Genomic DNA, 17,159 nt, shown 5'->3' on the forward strand with positions numbered 1-17,159 from the left:
GATTCAGAGAACTATTGGTATCTCAGATTATTACAGTAACCATTAAATTATGACGGGAGTCGATAAACGCCGTGGAATTATCCCGTGATCCGTTTGGACCCGACCTTTGAGTCAACTGTCTATCTTTTAATGGGACATTACTCAGGTTTCACACACAGTTTGACAATAAGTTGCCACAGAATTACGAAAACCGTGACAGTATTATTTATCTTCAATACACTAATTTTGTTGGTGTGGTTCACCGAAAGTTTCAACTGCATGAAGAATCGTAATTTTCTTGGAAATATGACTTGAACATAATGGAATGACACCTATTACTTTCCTACAGACAGCTACTCTCGTTCGTCTATTTTTATCTGGTATGATAACACACTAGTAGCTGCATCGAGCAGCGTTTTGAAAATCAAGGCAGGAAGTTGTCGAATATCGTTTTTGGAATGACGAGTATTTTTACTGCTCAAGTAAACGATTAGCCTCAATTTGATTCCAAATTTTTTCGCTTCCTGTTTCGGGAGGGCGATCGGTAGTTACAACTACCAGATGACACCTGCTGTTACAGTCAATTTTTCAGTTTATCCCCAAATTTTACCTACACTGTAAGTTGTTGGTGAATCAATTTTTAACTTTCGATTCTACAGAATTATGCCAGTAGGGTTTCTGTAGAAGGTTAATGTTGCGAACGACATTCGCCGGCAGATACGCAATTGATGTGACATTTGGCGTGCTTATTGTCTAAAGGATGTCATTATGTTTGCCTATTTTCCGGTAAGTGTCGTTCGCAGCGTTAATCTTCAAGGAATCCTACTGGTAGGTATATATTCCTCACGGAAAAAACCCTTCGACTTGGGTGTAAATTCGCACCCTCAACTTTTTTCTCATGGGAATTTAGCGTGATCTATGAGTTTGGGGTGCGAATTTACACCCAAGTTGAAGGGTTTTTTCCGTGAGGGTAGCAGGCGTCGATACATTTTGGGATCTGGATGAAAAATTGTTGCTGAAATAATCTAGGGAATAAAATTGGCGTGTCTTAAATTGAATTTGGAATTTGCAGTCTCTTTGAGAGTTGAGAATATAATAATGAACGATTGCATCTAAAAACAATTGCAACGATTTGTTACGAGATTTAAGCGCTGGTCGAAGTAACGACCTACTCTTCGATCAGTCATTGATCCACACAAGAGGGTCGAAGAGTTGTGACTCGGCAGAATAGTCGCTCTAAACATACTGAACGTTTATCTAAAGTATTGTCTACTTAAGACGGCTGGTCATCCGGAGGGTCCCCACCCAATGACCTGGTGAAAATGCATTTATGTGCATGAGTGGCTAAAGATAAGCTCAGAATAACAAGCATGGCAGTATACACAATTTCGTTTACTGTTGAATCACTCCGGTATCCGGAAGTCCATGGGGTAAACTTGTGTTACAGATAATGATAATCATATTTTGAGGTGTTCTCATTGCGGACGCGTTGTTCAGTCTTGTTAGGACGGATTCCATTCAGTATCAAAATGTTGTCGTTTCGTGCCGGATGTGCGGCAGTTCTACTTTTCGCTTGTACGCAAAGCCTGGCTTCCGCGTCATTGAAAGACGATGGCAATAATACTATGGATATTATGGAATTTATCGAACGGTTTGGCACGCCCTTAAAAACTCGGTGGATGGCAATGATACCTTCGATTGTAAATTCGTCTGATACTTCTTGCAAGGACGAGTTCACGGCAATGATACAGGCATTCCAATCCAGAGAGGAATGGGCGTTCGAAAGTAAGAAAATATTCAACTGTTCTGTAATATATCGAAAGCCAAGAGATTCCTGATTGTAGTTACATTTGGCAACGATTCTAAATACGAAAAAATCAGAGTAGTGGTGATTCCAGGGATGAGAGAATCCGCCCTCTCGTCACTTTCTACTCTTTACAGATTAAAACTCGTGTCACATAAATCGCAAAAGCAACTCACCAGTAAATTTGTTTCCCAACAGTATTGGATGCTTCGTCGAAAATTCAGTCAGGAGTCATGATGGGAAATATCAGGGATCTCGGGATGTACGACGAATGCCTTCAAGCCAGCGGCCATTACGATAATATCAGTGTTCGTGGGAAGTATTGCACGGTGAGAATTCGGCAACGTTCCAATGCAATTAGAACGGCGAAAACTGACATAAATGTGGGCATTATCTCATCAATTTGCGCCCCGTCTTCATGCAGTGAGTTCCAAATTGAAGAGCTTGTAAAGTCCTTCCTCGGAAACACGTCTGAAAACAGTTACGTCGGAATTGAAATTGAGGGGGTCAATTGCGTACAACCAACATCCGAAGATTTCACAACCGGAGAGATTTTGACGATGTGAGCTACCATGTTTAATAATTATTGAAACGAGTCTTGAACGTTCCACACGACAGACGGTATGAATTATTTTTCAGAATTTTGCTCACTGCAATAGCCCAGTTCATGATCTTCTGCACTATCTGTGATTTCTTGAAACGACGAGGGTATGCAGGCTCGTCTACTCTGATCGACACCTTATCGAAATTCTCACTGTACATCAACGGGCGGGCTTTATTGAGTACCGAAGTAAAGCCCCAGATGATGCCCGGCATCTCGGGTATACGATTTTTGGGCATGTGTTGGATCGTCCTAGGTCATCGTTACGTTAGTACATTACTCAGTCCAACAATAAACATCAAGGACATATTTGTAGTAAGTAACGCATCGATTCCGTATCGATAGTAAAACCTGCTTAATGCTATGTTTTCGAGTAAGAAATAGAGGCATGAAAATTCATTAACGACTTATTCACAGTGGATGGATTTGTGGTCCTCTGTGCACATTCAAGTTGCGGTTTTTGTCGTCGACACATTCTTCGTGATTAGCGGATTTTTGTTGGCTTACACATTTTTGAAGTCCATGAAATCGGGAAAGAAATTCAATCTGGCTATGATGTATTTTCACCGTTTTGTAAGGTGAGCTAGAAAAAATTTGAATGGCATATATTACACCTCGACGAAGAAAAATCTTAGCCCGTCGCCCGTTAATTTTCTGGATTCCCGGACCCTTGCTAGATTCTTAATCTGTTCGGAATTTTGTGTTTCTCACTTGATAGATTAACGCCAAGTGTAATGGTGCTCGCATTGTTTTGCGCATTTCTGCTACATCGTATTGCGAACGGTCCGATGTGGAACATGACGAACTACCTGGTGATAACGCCTTGCCAACAGAATTGGTGGCTTAATTTACTCTACGTCCAGAACTTCGTAGACAAGGAAAAAATGGTGAGTAACCTCATCGAGTCACGTATGCGAGTATTAATTATTATTGTACGGAAGAAGTGATAGTAATGTATGATTCGACTGCCGCATGGCCAACAGCCTTTACGCATGACATTTTGTATATGTGAATCAAATTGTACAAAATTGCAGTGCTTGCTACACACTTGGTACCTGGCGGTTGACATGCAACTCTTTTGGATATCCCCAGTTATTGTGTATCCATTGTATCGCTGGCCGAAAGTTGGACTGGGAATACTGGGCAGCTTTCTCGTCATCTCAATAGTTACGCCAGCTGTGATTTTAGGTGTCAATCGTTATTCCAACGGAGTTCTGGAGTTCACCGAAAGGTAAACGGCGAGCTAATCAAATGATATATTCTGGTGAACCGGCTTAGTCAACGGGTACATAATAATGTTGTTTCACAGCGTAATAACGATGGACTACTTCTACAACTACTACATACTCACTTATAATCGAGCCTGCGCCTACTTCGTAGGAATTATGTTGGGCTACGATGTGGTGACGAAAAAGCGGAAGCTCACTAAGGTGGTATCGTCATAGCTACGATTGAAAAAGTTCCTTCATTGTGTTTTGTCAAGTTATTTGTCGGCAACTGAAAAGTTACCAACTCTCTGCAGGTTAACGTATCGATCTGCTGGGCCATCAGCTGTATTTTTGTACTATTTTGCGGATGCGCTACTCATATCAGCTACAATTCCAATTACCCGTACAGTGTAGCACGGGAAGTTGTGTTCGCTATTTTCATGCGTCCTTTCTGGTCGATTGCTACAGCTTGGTTAATTTATGCATGCACACAGGGCTACGGTGGTAAGTTATACACGCGAAATTCTTTTTTTAAACTAAGCTGAGTATCTACAAATCTTTCAATTTTTTCTCTTTCTGTTTTTAAGTTTAACGTATAAGAATTCTCACCTAAACTGGTGTAACTCAATGGCATATCGATTGAATATTTTTCAGGTTTTCTTAACAGTTTCTTATCACTGCCGATTTTCCTGCCATTGGGTCGGTTAACGTATAACATTTACTTGGTGCATATATTGATTCAATGGGTGAAGAGTTTTTCCACACGGGTACCTGGTGTCTTTTCAGACTTGAGGATGGTGAGATTTACTTGTTATATATTTTTCGTAACTGTTGCGGAAACTCGATTTTTTCCCGTGCAACAACAATCACCCGATTTCTTTACAGTTCAACGAATTTTGCGGTGACATGGTGGTATCGATAGCATTTGCTTTCATCCTTAGTGTATTCATTGAATCTCCAGTTATTGTATTGGAAAAAATTCTCATGAAGAATAATCAGAAATCAGAACAATCCAGCACTCTCCCGCAAATGTCTGATAATAATGGGAAAGCGAAGGAGGATACGATGCTAAACATGACGGCGGCATAATTCTTATTATAAAATTTTTCTCTAATCGATCATCCCGGGTGCTTTCCGGCTACTTTACGGGTACTAAAAAATTTTTTTTTAAATGAAAATTTACCAGCAATCCATGGTTTTCAAATGTCTAATCGATCTTCATTTTCGTTTGTTGTATTCATAGCATTATTGAATAGTCCATTGCAGTTTCGCTATCAAAATTTTTTAAGTTTAATTGTCATTCGACAAATGAATAACCAATTCAGGGACAGGACGCAGTAGTGAGTAAAACCACCATCGGATATCCCCATTACACATTATCGGTTTTAATTACATGACCGAGATGATTTAAGAAGAGGTGGACTGTTAAAATTCCACAGCTATATGGTTGATGAAATGGAAAAACCTTGATGTAAGAACAATGATAATAAAAATAAAATGTTTTTAATAACCGTACAGTTTTTAATTCTATTAGGTAATAAGTGGAAAGTCGAATATTTCAACGCTTTTATCAACAAGCGTAATTTGATAGGCAGAAAAAATTGTTACAATTCATTCCAAATCTGCATAGATATACATATACCGCCGAACACGTACGTGCGTTCATATAGGTATAAGCCCGAGGTTATCTGCGTCGACCAAAGGTAAAGGAAACGTTTCTAGTTACAGAATTGCTGAGAATGCAAGGAATCGAAATGAGTTGACGACAGCGGACTGATAGTACCATCTTGTGATGAGTACTGTAATTTTGAATATGCATATATTACATGTATACGTAAGACATGTTGCGTCTAGAACTATCGTATTACTTGTAATTTTCCATCTATTTTCAATGAACGTATTTTTGTTTGCATTGTTTCGCGGTCAATTACATACTTTGAACCCGATGTGTGGGTATCAATTAGCCGTGTGCTGCTCTTAAATTACGTGACGCATTTTAGAAGGTGGAGCGTGGGGGCTCAGTAAAGCGGGTCTTCATCACATAACGCCGTTTCTTGCGTTTTCGGCTTTTCTCATAAAAGTTGAATTTATTCAATACTCGGTTCGTATATAGCCGTATTCGTTTATCGATAGTTGAGTCTAACGTTCATTTCAAAATTACCCGAATTGTGCTAAGGATGAAGAGAACATAGATAACGTTGTTTTTAAACCAGTATCAAGTTATCTTTGGAAAGGGGAGGGGTCAACATTATTCAAAAATGACGTTACACATTATATGACCGGCAGCTTTCGTAATTATCACTGTAGAAAACATGAGAATGAACCACATTCCATAAACCCATAAACTCGTGATATAAAAGCGTACGTGATGAAATAGAATCAGTGCAAAGAACGTTGGAGTGAAAATTTTTTCAGACTCACGAATTATCACCTCCCTCTTGAGGCTTTATAATGGATCGACGAATCACGTTGTGTGAATTACGAAGCACGGTGTAAATATTATTATTCAATGTTTTTCAAAAGAAAAATTCACCCCAAAGAAAGATGATGATAGTTCGTTCTATGACGCGATTTGAGAAAATGATAAAAAAAATTGGTCAACTTCAGATGCTCGCAACTGTATGAATGAATACACGGAAAAATACAACTTATTTCGGTCGTAATCGGATTCTTTAACCTTACGAATATCTAAAACACATGCTTTTAAAAGTAAGTATCCATCTGAAACACGAAAAATATTAAATTACTTTATGACGCTTTCCGGGATTTTTGGTAATTGCGGCACGGTCGCGCTTGAAGTCGCTATGACGCCTTGGCACTTAAGTGGTTAACCTAAACATGACGTTTGTTAGCGTATTGATGATGTTTGTGGAAACACTTTAACGAAATCATGTATTCTGACTATAGTTCCACTGCCACTTGCGGTTGGACACAACATTTATAATGAGCTGTGTCCAAAGTTGTGTGATCCCACCAAATTTCAAATTTTAACTACCATTTGCCGTAGTCTGGAATCAACTCTTCCTCAGAACGTACCGATCAGTCTTCCTGAAAACAACTAACTGTGAAGGTGAAATGTTTTCTCATCTTAACTTACTCCTGGCGGTGCTGTTCGTCACTTCGATACAAAGTTCGGGCTTTGCATCTATGGATCATGGTACGGACAAAAGTAGGGTATGGGTTAAAAGGATTGTTACCTCTTCACGACGGCCATGGATAGAAGGTTTCAAATCAGTTGTCCAAACCTCTAAGTCTTCCTGTGCGGATGAAGTCGCGGTGTTGATAAAAGCCATCGAATCCGGCCAAGAATGGGCTTTGCAAAGTAAGAAACAAACCAATTCTGAATGTCAGGTATGAAGAATGCTCCGTTATCGTAAAAGCAAACGATCTTGTTTCTTTACAAGTTGAGGTTCGCCTCATAAAAAATGTATGCACCTATGTATAATTATGCATTTAATAGTGATTCTGTTCCCTATAATAGTGCTGGATGCCTCGTCGAGTTTTCAGTCGGGACTTATGAGAGGAAACTTTAGAGATGTCGGAATGTACGACGAGTGTGTCGAAGTCAATGAGCGATACAACAACTTCAGTATCCGGGGTAAGCACTGCACGGTTTCGCTCGGTTCGATGTCTCCCACGTCACCTGCGGTTGATGGCGTGGATTATCTTCGTATTTTCTCATCGCTTTGTGTTCCATCGGCGTGCAATGAGACTCATGTTGAGCAGATAATTAATGCCACAATCATGAACACACCGGCTATCAGCGATCTAGAATTTGAAGTTAGTAAAGCGTCCTGTGCGCAAGTGGGATCTGATGATTTGAATGCTGGAGAAATTTACACGATGTGAGTTGACTTTTGACATAGATTTTTGAAACCAGTCCGATTTGACTATGAAAGAAAACGGTGCATTGGTTTCAGAATTTTTTTCTCGGCTGTTGTCGTGTTTATGATTGCTTGTACCATCTGTGACATTGCGAGAAGACTTAGGCCGACAAAAGCATCTAGTTCATTGGATTCTTTGGCGAAATTCTCCCTCTATACCAATGCACTCGCTGTGTTGAGCACGAAAGTGAAACCTGATACGCTGAGATCGGTCCAAGGTCTCAGAGTTCTAAGTATGTGCTGGGTTATACTGGGTCATGGATTCCTCACTTTATTCATCAGGCTGGTTGTCAATACGTTCGAAATCGACGATGTAAGTTCAACTGTACACTCAATGTAATAGTAACCACAATTGCTCTAATCTTCGAAGGCTACTTTGTCGGCAAAGTGATGCGAAAAAAGTACCTTCATTATCATCCCAATAGAGTTCGCTGTCCGGAAGTGATCACAACGTGGAATACTCTTCAAAATGTGCGATTTGCATTATAGTAGAGATGATTATTAATGCGTAAATAAGTTTACTCAAAGAATACAAATCATCTACCGTCAGTCCAAGCAAGTCAATAATATTGTCACAATTGATCCGCAGTGGTTGAATTCATGGACATCTTTGTACATTGAGGCGGCGCCGTTTGCTGTCGACACCTTCTTTCTAGTGAGCGGATTTTTCACAGCTTACTTGCTTCTTAAAGCAATGAAATCGGGAAGGCGAATTAATTGGCCAATGCTCTACCTTCGTCGTTACATCAGGTGAGTTTTGAAAACGTTGATTCAAAATTATGGAGTTACACCGTATATATTGCAATGCACTCTTTTGTTCCACAATTCATTCAGGCGTAACGTTCAATATTGCATGTAGTCAGGAGCTATAGATGGGAAATTTTTATGTTTTTCATAGACTCACGACATCCTTAGCGGTCGTTATGTTGTTCGTTTCGTTACTTGCACATCGCGTTGCCAACGGCCCTCTATGGAACACTTTGCTTAATACAGGCATACAAACTTGCCAAGAAAATTGGTGGGTCAATTTATTGTACCTTCAAAACTTGGTGAATGTGGAACGATCGGTGAGTACAGCTCCCCGCTTTTACTAAATCGATATATTGTTAGATTTGCTGCGTTGAGAGGTCTTATGAAGTGAGAAAGTATTGATAAACCTTTCAACACGCGTATCCAAAAACGTATGTGAGACACCGTGAAAAGCGTGGATGTCACTCATCAATGTCAATGTGTCTTTTGATCGCGTACAAAGCAAAAGTAGTCCTGGTCCATTGTAATAAATCTGATTACCTCGTGTCTATGGGGTTATGAAAAATTGCAGTGTTTACTGCACACCTGGTATTTGGCTGCCGACATGCAACTCTTTTGGATATCTCCAATTATTGTATATCCACTTCATCGCTGGCCAAAATATGGAATCCGAATACTTGGTTTCTTCCTTCTTGCCTCAATTGTCACACCACCCGTTGTTCTAGCTCTCAACGGTTACTCTAATAGAATATGCACCATGCGCGTGGATCTGGGGTAAGTGAATGCCAATGAAATACGTTGTTCACTGAAAAGCAGATGATCATCATAATTATTTGAACATCAGAAAAGCGGTCGTGAATGACTTTTACAAGTTCTACATGCCGACTTACAACCGAGCCGGTGCCTACTTCGTAGGAATGCTCTTGGGTTACGACGTAGTGAATAAGAAGAGGCAGTTAACGAAGGTATTTTAGGAAAAGTTTTCACAAGATGATAAACTTCGATCATATTTTGACGATCAAGCGATCGATTACGGTCGAAATATTTTCGGATTTTCAGGTGAACGTATCGATTAACTGGCTTATAACCTTTGTCCTTCTCCTATTTTGCGCGTGCGCTACTCATCTTAACTACAGTGATAATTTTGCATATAACCGCGTATTGGAAGCTGTATTCGCCCTCACGTTACGTCCATGCTGGTCGATTGCCATGGCTTGGGTCATTTATGCATGTACTCACGGATATGGAGGCAAGTATCCATTTCATTGCTCGATCGATATGTCTGCGCTAAAGTACAGAACACCGTAAAGTCTTTGCCTGACTCTAGTAAGGAAGTACAATTCATTGATCAGACGTATGACTTTGTTGACAATATTTCAGGTTTCGTAAACAGATTTTTGTCATTGCCGCTCTTCTTGCCTCTGAGTCGGTTGTCATATTCCACATATTTGCTGCATTTTTTGATTCAATCTGGAAGGAATGCTGTCGCACGGACTCCAGTGGCGTTTTCAAATTCTTTAATTGTAAGTTTTTCGTTTGAATTTCTGTTTTTTCAATCTGGACATTTGTAATTCAACCCATCTGTTTGCAGTTTTATGAGTATTTTGCTGATTTGGCGCTTTCACTCATCGTGGGTTTTATCTTCACCTTATTCTTCGAATCTCCGATGGTTGTGCTAGAAAAAATGTTCGTTAAAACCAAATCAGAGTCTAACCGAGTTACCCTGGTACAAGGTACGAACAAGGAACTGCAGGTCAAGGAAGCAGGAATTGTAAAAGAATCAACAAAGGAGGACTGATGTGCCGTTGTCTGTCTAGTGTTATATTTTTGGAAACATTATTTTGACAATTGTTAGTATTAAACAATAGTTCTACACACCCTAGTTGTAGTTCTATCCAATTTCAATTTTTCCGTGTTCAAAAAGTGTTATGACATATAAGTATCTGTATCTGTACATGAATACGCGAGTATGGATTATTTGTACTAATAAGAATTATCCATTAACTTGAAATTTACGCATCGAGCCGATCGTGGTTATAGTGGGCCTTTACGGACCACGTCAAAAATCACTTATTTTGACTATTAGCAAAGCTTGCGCATAACTGATGTCAAAATATCACAGTCAATGCAATTCTATACGCAACGCCGAATATAAATATGCAAAATAATGTTTCTTTTACGCAACGATAATGCCAAGAAATGAATTCCTATAATTGAATCACCACTTATTGCGGAAACACATTCCCTGGAGTTATTTTCGAATGAAACCAAAAAGTAATATATAATAATGAATATAATAGTAAAATTTTGAAGTATGAAAAATATGGAGACATACTGTTGCAAAATTTTTGTTATTAATTGAATCAAAATAAATTAGGCATTAAATAATAATTTAAAATGGAAATTAGTTTGAACATGCTTTGATATTCTTTTTTTTCTTTCCTCCCAGCGGCAATAAAAAGCAATAAAAAGTTTTTGAAAATCCGTGGACGTGTTCGGATTTTATTCATGTTTTAAATCGGTCTTTCTGTTCGTTAAAACTGTTTGATTTTGCACCAGCAGATCTAAGGATTTAAATTCATGTCTCAGTTTTTTTACTCGAAAACAAAGAAAAACACCCCTCTGGAATTAATTCACAGGTTGTAGTACAGTTCGAGGAACATGTCAGAATTTTAAAAAAATTTTTTGATGGTGTCAGTCACTGTTTTAAAAATCTTTGAAAAATTAATTGTTAAATAAACAATTGATAACAACTTTTTTTTAACATTTCGTATTTTTTTTAAAATTCTATGGAGCTTTTCGCGTAATTTGAAAAAAAAAATAAATATTGTATCTAATTTTTTGCCGAAGTTATGAATTTTTGAAAAAAATGGGAGTCTAATTTGTTATTGTTAATAAAAAATCGAATTTTGCATTATGAGATTCACGCTTTGACACAAAAATCTAACTCCCCCTACACAATCCACATGCCAAATTAAAAAAATATCTGAGAGATGACTGATCCGGTTGACGCGGAATAGCCCATATACGCGCGCCCCATCTCTGCGGCACTCTCTTCGCAATAAGACGTGCGAGTGATATTTTGACGTTCTGTGTGGAATAAACAGCAGTAATAGATACCCGCACCAGATTATCGTCAGTGTTTAATAGTTGTGATATGACGCACTTTGCCCAGAATTATTTGTGATCTGTTAAAACTTTATTACACGTACGGATCGAATGTCCGTGGTATGCTAACAGTTATAAATAAAGAAAATAGCCACATGTCGTGAACTACGTCCGAGGTTGCGGAGTATGAACCCGCTGATAGGTAACACGGAACGTACGTTATTTTTTTCGAACCATACGTTGTAATGATGATAAAATCTGGTATTTTAACGATGAATGGATAGTTTGTTTGCATTGCGATGTAGGAAGTAGAAGTAGTAGCGATATAGGAAATCAGAATGATCTAACGTCACTGGTGTCAATCCGACGTCGATTTAGCATCGTATTAAATTAGTATCGTAACGTGCACATTTACAGAATAAAGATTCGGCAATATTATGACAAACATGTATGGGTAACGAAGCAGTGACTGGAGAATGTGATATAATAGGCATGTATCATCATCTACAATTACCTGAAGTTCGTTTATACCAGCGGCGTGCAGAATATTATGTACTATAATTATAATCATATAATCTGAATGTGGCTATCGCTTAAGCATGCACTGATTTTTTCACGTTTTCCCGATATCGTGTCGTTGGAAAGGCATGGGGACTGTTCTGAATTATAGAAGCGTTTATACGCGTATGCATTTATGTAAATTTTAATGTAATGGGCAGATCGTTTAAGGTCCAAAAGCCAAGATGAAATCTATTCTCAGCTGTATTGTATCAGGTATTAACAGAAAAAAATAGTGAATTATAACGATCGCCGTTAAATGGTATCTGTATAATTACTTAATTGAAGTAAAAATTCTCACTCGCATACAATGTTAGGTCCTCTTGTTGTCACAAAAAAGGTAATTGAACAGAAGAGCTTTCATTGGCTGTTTCACACCAAGCATGTTCTCGGTGGGAATGTCCTCCGAAAACCAAGTCGTGGGGATCCGAACAGGACTATAACATTCACTCGCGAAGTGTCATTCCGTCTTAGTGACTCCGGTCAACTACACAATTGCACAATGTTCTTCTTTCGCAATGAACACTTGGCAGTATTAATTTGTGCTTTGACGGAAAGTTTGGTTTTCGCGTCTTTGAAAAATGATACAATAAAAATCGGAACATCGTCTACAAATATCGTTCCTTATTTACCAATGCGGTGGAAAGAAGAGATCAAATTGGCTGTACAATCGTCCGAATCTACCTGCGCGGTGGAAATTCTTGCTGTAATCCAGGCGGTCGAATCCGGCCAGACATGGGCCGTGCAAAGTAAGAGTGTACTAAATTATCGATGCAAGAGAGTGTCTATGAGCTTATGTAGGATTCGAATAGATAATTGGAGAAAAGTTAAGACATAGAATCGTAAAAATGAATTTCAAATGAAGGAATCGATGTATCGTTTGACGTCTTTCGAGTGAACATTGATCAAACGTGAATTGCTGAATCCAGCAGAAATGAAACATTTTTTGACACGTTATCTACATGTTCCAGTATTTCAGTAATTTTACTAGCATGATGCGCGAATATTTACTGTTCGGCGGTATTTTTTAATTATTACTGATGTATAGTCTCGACAAATTTTAGACGCTGTCATGGATTTCAAAAACACATGTTAATTTGTTAATTTCATCAATGCAAATTTACGTACTCTGTTGGGACGTTGTGATCGGATTGCAGTGCTAGATGCCTCGTCAGGATTTGTAAGAGGTAACATTCTGGATCTCGGAACGTACGATGAATGCATCGAAGTCAATGGACAATCCGACAACGTCAGTATTCGAGGGAAGCTCTGCATGGTGTCGTTTATGTCGACCTTTCGCACACTTACACCTGCAATCAGCCGAGTTAATGATCGCATTTTCTCATCAGTTTGTTTTCCATCCTCTTGCAATGAGACGCAAGTTGAGCAGATCATGAATGCCGCCCTCAGGAACATACCGGTACTAAGCGATCTTGGATTCAGCGCTACCGAAGCATTGTGCGCACGAGAGGAAGTCGAAGGTTTCTCCGTTGGAACATTATCGACGATGTGAGTTTACACGGCGAATACGGTTCCAAGGTAACCCCGTGTACACTAGAAAATAACCAGTAAACGAATTTCAGAATGTTCGTAGTGGCAGTTGGCTTATTTTTGATATACTGCACTGTCTGCGATTTCGTGAGGAGACGTAGACCAGCAGAAGCATCTTCTTTGATGATTAAATTCTCGAAATTCTCCCTCTATACAAATATACTTGAAATGTTCGTCACAAAAGAGCTACCGGCGATCGAAGGTATGAGAGTTTTGAGCATGTGCTGGATTGTCATGCATCATCAGTCCTTCATGTTTCTTCTGATACCGACGGTCAATCGGGCGGACGTGGATAAAGTAAGTTGTACAATTCATCTCATTGTGAGAACCGGATGATATCTTGTCTGCATTATGATGCGATCTTAGTTTAGAATACTCTTAGAAGTCTACGGCCTACGTTATATCCGACAAACTTCACCCCTTTACTTACCGGGTAACACTGACGTGTAGGATGGAGACAGTCGAGTAAATAATTTGTAGTTAGACCAATCGGTAATGAATCGTTTATAGCTTGATCATGTATAATAATCTTCAGTGGTACAATTCATGGACATCTCTTTACACCGAGGCGGCGTCATTCGCTGTCGACACTTTCTTTCTAGTGAGCGGATTCTTGACGGCTTACTCGTTTTTCCTAGCAAGAAAATCGGGAAAACCCATTAATTGGAGGAGGTTTTACCTTCATCGCTATCTCAGGTCAGTTTTCAAAACTCCATAACACTGTATCAGATTCCCGATCCAAACTCGATTCAGCCTACCGCTTTGAATCTAGCTGGGCTGTACAGACCATGAACCTCCATAAATCGCTCATTCGGTATATATGATTTATTTTCTCTTACAGATTAACCCCATCTTTGGCTTTCGTCATGTTGATTTCCTCGTTTCTTGCACGTTGGAATGGAAACGGTTTCATCGGGGGTTCGTTTCTGGCTAGAAGCGTAGAGAATTGCCATGAAAATTGGTGGGTCAATTTGCTGTACCTTCAGAATTTTGTGAATAAAGAGAGGATGGTGAGTAAATTTGCGTGTTCGCCGAATCAAACACTCACTGCATTTCAACTTTGTAACAATTGATCGCTTTCACTTGACGTATAATAATACACGCGACCAACAAACGTCTAGAAGATGCTTCGAAGAATGTACCCGTCACGATTCTTTTATTAACCGAAACGACCACTGGCTGAGAAAAGTCCCACGCACATCGGCAAAGTGTTTGTTTTCACAACGATACCGAAATTTGCTCCCCTGTGGCCAGATTTTCTCACACACATTTCCAACCACGGCAAGATTTTCTCTTCACGGTCAATTAATTTTTCTTCAAATTGACGGACTCTTCCCTCGTATCGCTGTTGTTTGAATACCGAAATCTACTCAACTACTCACTTCTGGTCGTCACCGTGTCTAGAACTCGACTGAAAAATCTGAAACCCAGCGCGCGTCGCTGCTGCCCGATTGTGGCGCCCGGTTCCAGTGGCGAGAAACTTTTGTCTGACAACACAGGGTCCGTTACTCTTACACCCCTTCCACATAATTTAACTCAAATCTCTATCCTTAGGTACCGTAACAAACATATTTTCATTTTCTGATTTTATCTAAGCATTTTTTCCTCTGTATTAACATGAACCTGAACATAAATTTTTACTTTTTTTTTTTTTGTTTTTAATAAAGTTGATTTTCATTAGTTAGTCACAGTATCATTTTCACGTATTCGAATGTATTTCAACCTTTGAACATCGTGGAATTGTGTGAAATTTCAGTGCCTTCTACATAGCTGGTACTTGGCAGCAGAAATGCAACTGTTTTGGATATCTTCGATTATCATGTATTCGCTTCATCGCTGGCCAAAATACGGACTCCGTCTACTTGGCTGCTTCCTCGTAATCTCTGTTGCTATACCACCTGTCGTTTTAGCTACCAGCGGCTACTCTCATAGACTTTCTGCTTTGCACTTTGAACAAGGGTAAGTCAACACTGTAATATATACAATATCAGAATAGTTTGTTGAACAAACAGCAAAATCGTTATCGTCAATATTTTCTACTACAGGAAAATTGTATCGGAAAATTTATTTAACTTCTACATGCCTACTTACAATAGAGGTTTTCCTTACTTTCTGGGAGTCCTTTTGGGTTACGATGTCGCGAATACGAAAAGGCAGCTGACAAAGGTTATTCAGATGATTTTTCTGGAGATTATCAATTACATCCGTACTCGATTAGCGTTCGAGTCCTACTCGTTAAAAATGTTTGCGTTTCAGGTGAACGCAGCGATCAGTTGGATCATAGCTTGTGTTCTTATGCTACTTTGCGTAGTGTCTACTCACTATATCTACAACACTGATATTGGGTACAACCTTGCATTGGAAACTGTGTATGCTCTTACGTCACGTCCGTTCTGGTCGATTGCCGTTGCCTGGATCGTTTACGCGTGTACTCAGGGTTGCGGAGGTAAGTAGATTCAATTACTTGATTGGAAATCGCATGACACCGTGAATCCCTTACAATGCTTCTTAATCACGTACGCGAATGGGAATCTAATAGCGAGCGCGTAAATTTACTGAAATTTCAGGACCCGTTACCGGTTTCTTGTCTTCGCCATTTTTCCAGCCACTAAGTCGGATCTCATATTCAATTTATTTGATACACGTTGGGATTCAAGTGATGAGGCTGACGCATGAAAGAACCCTTGTCTTTGTTGCCAACTCAACAATCGTGAGTTGAAAAGAAACCCATTTATTCATTCATTTATTCAACCTGCACCCAAACATAACAACCGAACTTGTTGCAGATTGAAGCTTATTTAACTAATATGGTGATGTCAATAGGGGTGGGGTTTTTCGTATACCTATGTTTCGAAGTCCCAGCTGCGGTGCTGGAAAATATTTTCACCAATCGCGTATTAGGATCAAACCAAGCCATACCAACGGAAGGGTTTGACAAGAAGACAAGGATTTCAAATGAGGCTGCAAAAGACAAGTGATATACTACATTCTTCAGTTTCTACCGTTGTTATACTACTATCGAATATTATTCAGATATTTGCTGCTGTTAAAATATTTCAATCGAATTTCGTTATTCTTTACTCATCTATCGTTGTTTACGAACAATAAAGAGAATCACAAGAAATTGCCCTTTTCCAACTTGGTTTGTCGATTATTTTTGTTATTCATCGAGCATACTCAATGAGTTTCGTATTATTAAAATGTGCGTAGGAAAATTTTTAACATAAATTTTATCAACAATCTAACAGAAATTACCAGAAGTACTCATATGTGTAATGACTTAACGAATAAATGAATAAAAATACAAGAAATATCAGAATTTTATTAAAGAAATGATAATTATGAGGAAAATCATGATATTCTGAATGTGGCCTAACTTTGTGCCTCGATAAACAAATCGGTTTTCGCCCTACGAAGAAACCTGCAAGACCCCTTTTTTGTCCCACATTTCCTCCCGAATATAATGCGTGTTACAAGATTCGCCTGAGGAAATGGGCTCTCAGACCGCAAACAGTAAAATACTTGAAACACTGTGAAGGATTGATCTAAAGAGATAGGCATGGGATTAAGAACATAACGTCTTAAAAAAAAAAACAAAAACGAAATCCCAAAAAATTTCTTCTCACAAGTGTTCAGATGATAAATGAATTTTCGTGGACTTCTCCGTTCGTGTGTGAACGACTGCGCAATTGTTTCGAATTTATCCTTAACAATTA

At 39.0% G+C, this 17,159-nt stretch overlaps 2 protein-coding genes across 5 annotated transcripts; both read left to right on the top strand.

The window, feature by feature from the left end:
• The first annotated feature begins 1,664 nt into the window (after positions 1-1,664).
• On the top strand, positions 1,665-10,287 carry LOC124184810 (nose resistant to fluoxetine protein 6-like). The gene is made up of 17 exons (XM_046574913.1): positions 1,665-1,764; positions 1,982-2,345; positions 2,423-2,699; positions 2,802-2,962; positions 3,103-3,271; positions 3,419-3,615; positions 3,694-3,817; positions 6,590-6,914; positions 7,074-7,437; positions 7,513-7,789; positions 8,066-8,226; positions 8,375-8,543; positions 8,798-9,000; positions 9,071-9,191; positions 9,286-9,475; positions 9,607-9,749; positions 9,818-10,287. Exons 1-17 carry the CDS (start codon positions 1,665-1,667, stop codon positions 10,022-10,024), a joined length of 3,552 nt encoding a protein of 1,183 aa, XP_046430869.1. The 3' UTR covers positions 10,025-10,287.
• Positions 10,288-12,187: 1,900 nt separating this feature from the next.
• On the top strand, positions 12,188-17,025 carry LOC124185523 (nose resistant to fluoxetine protein 6-like). 4 transcript variants are annotated; one of them, XM_046576391.1, is made up of 11 exons: positions 12,503-12,641; positions 13,050-13,141; positions 13,242-13,401; positions 13,476-13,740; positions 13,979-14,139; positions 14,285-14,453; positions 15,200-15,402; positions 15,489-15,609; positions 15,700-15,889; positions 16,011-16,153; positions 16,230-17,025. In XM_046576391.1, exons 2-11 carry the CDS (start codon positions 13,111-13,113, stop codon positions 16,419-16,421), a joined length of 1,635 nt encoding a protein of 544 aa, XP_046432347.1. In that variant the 5' UTR covers positions 12,503-12,641; positions 13,050-13,110; the 3' UTR covers positions 16,422-17,025. The 4 variants fall into 4 exon arrangements, with proteins under 4 accessions (XP_046432344.1, XP_046432345.1, XP_046432346.1 ...); XM_046576388.1 differs by having other exon boundaries at positions 12,188-12,641; positions 13,050-13,401; XM_046576389.1 differs by having other exon boundaries at positions 12,188-12,641; positions 13,050-13,401; positions 16,267-17,025.
• The last annotated feature ends 134 nt before the right edge of the window (positions 17,026-17,159 follow it).

This window comes from Neodiprion fabricii, chromosome 6, assembly GCF_021155785.1.
Source record: "Neodiprion fabricii isolate iyNeoFabr1 chromosome 6, iyNeoFabr1.1, whole genome shotgun sequence".
Lineage (NCBI taxonomy): Eukaryota > Metazoa > Arthropoda > Insecta > Hymenoptera > Diprionidae > Neodiprion > Neodiprion fabricii.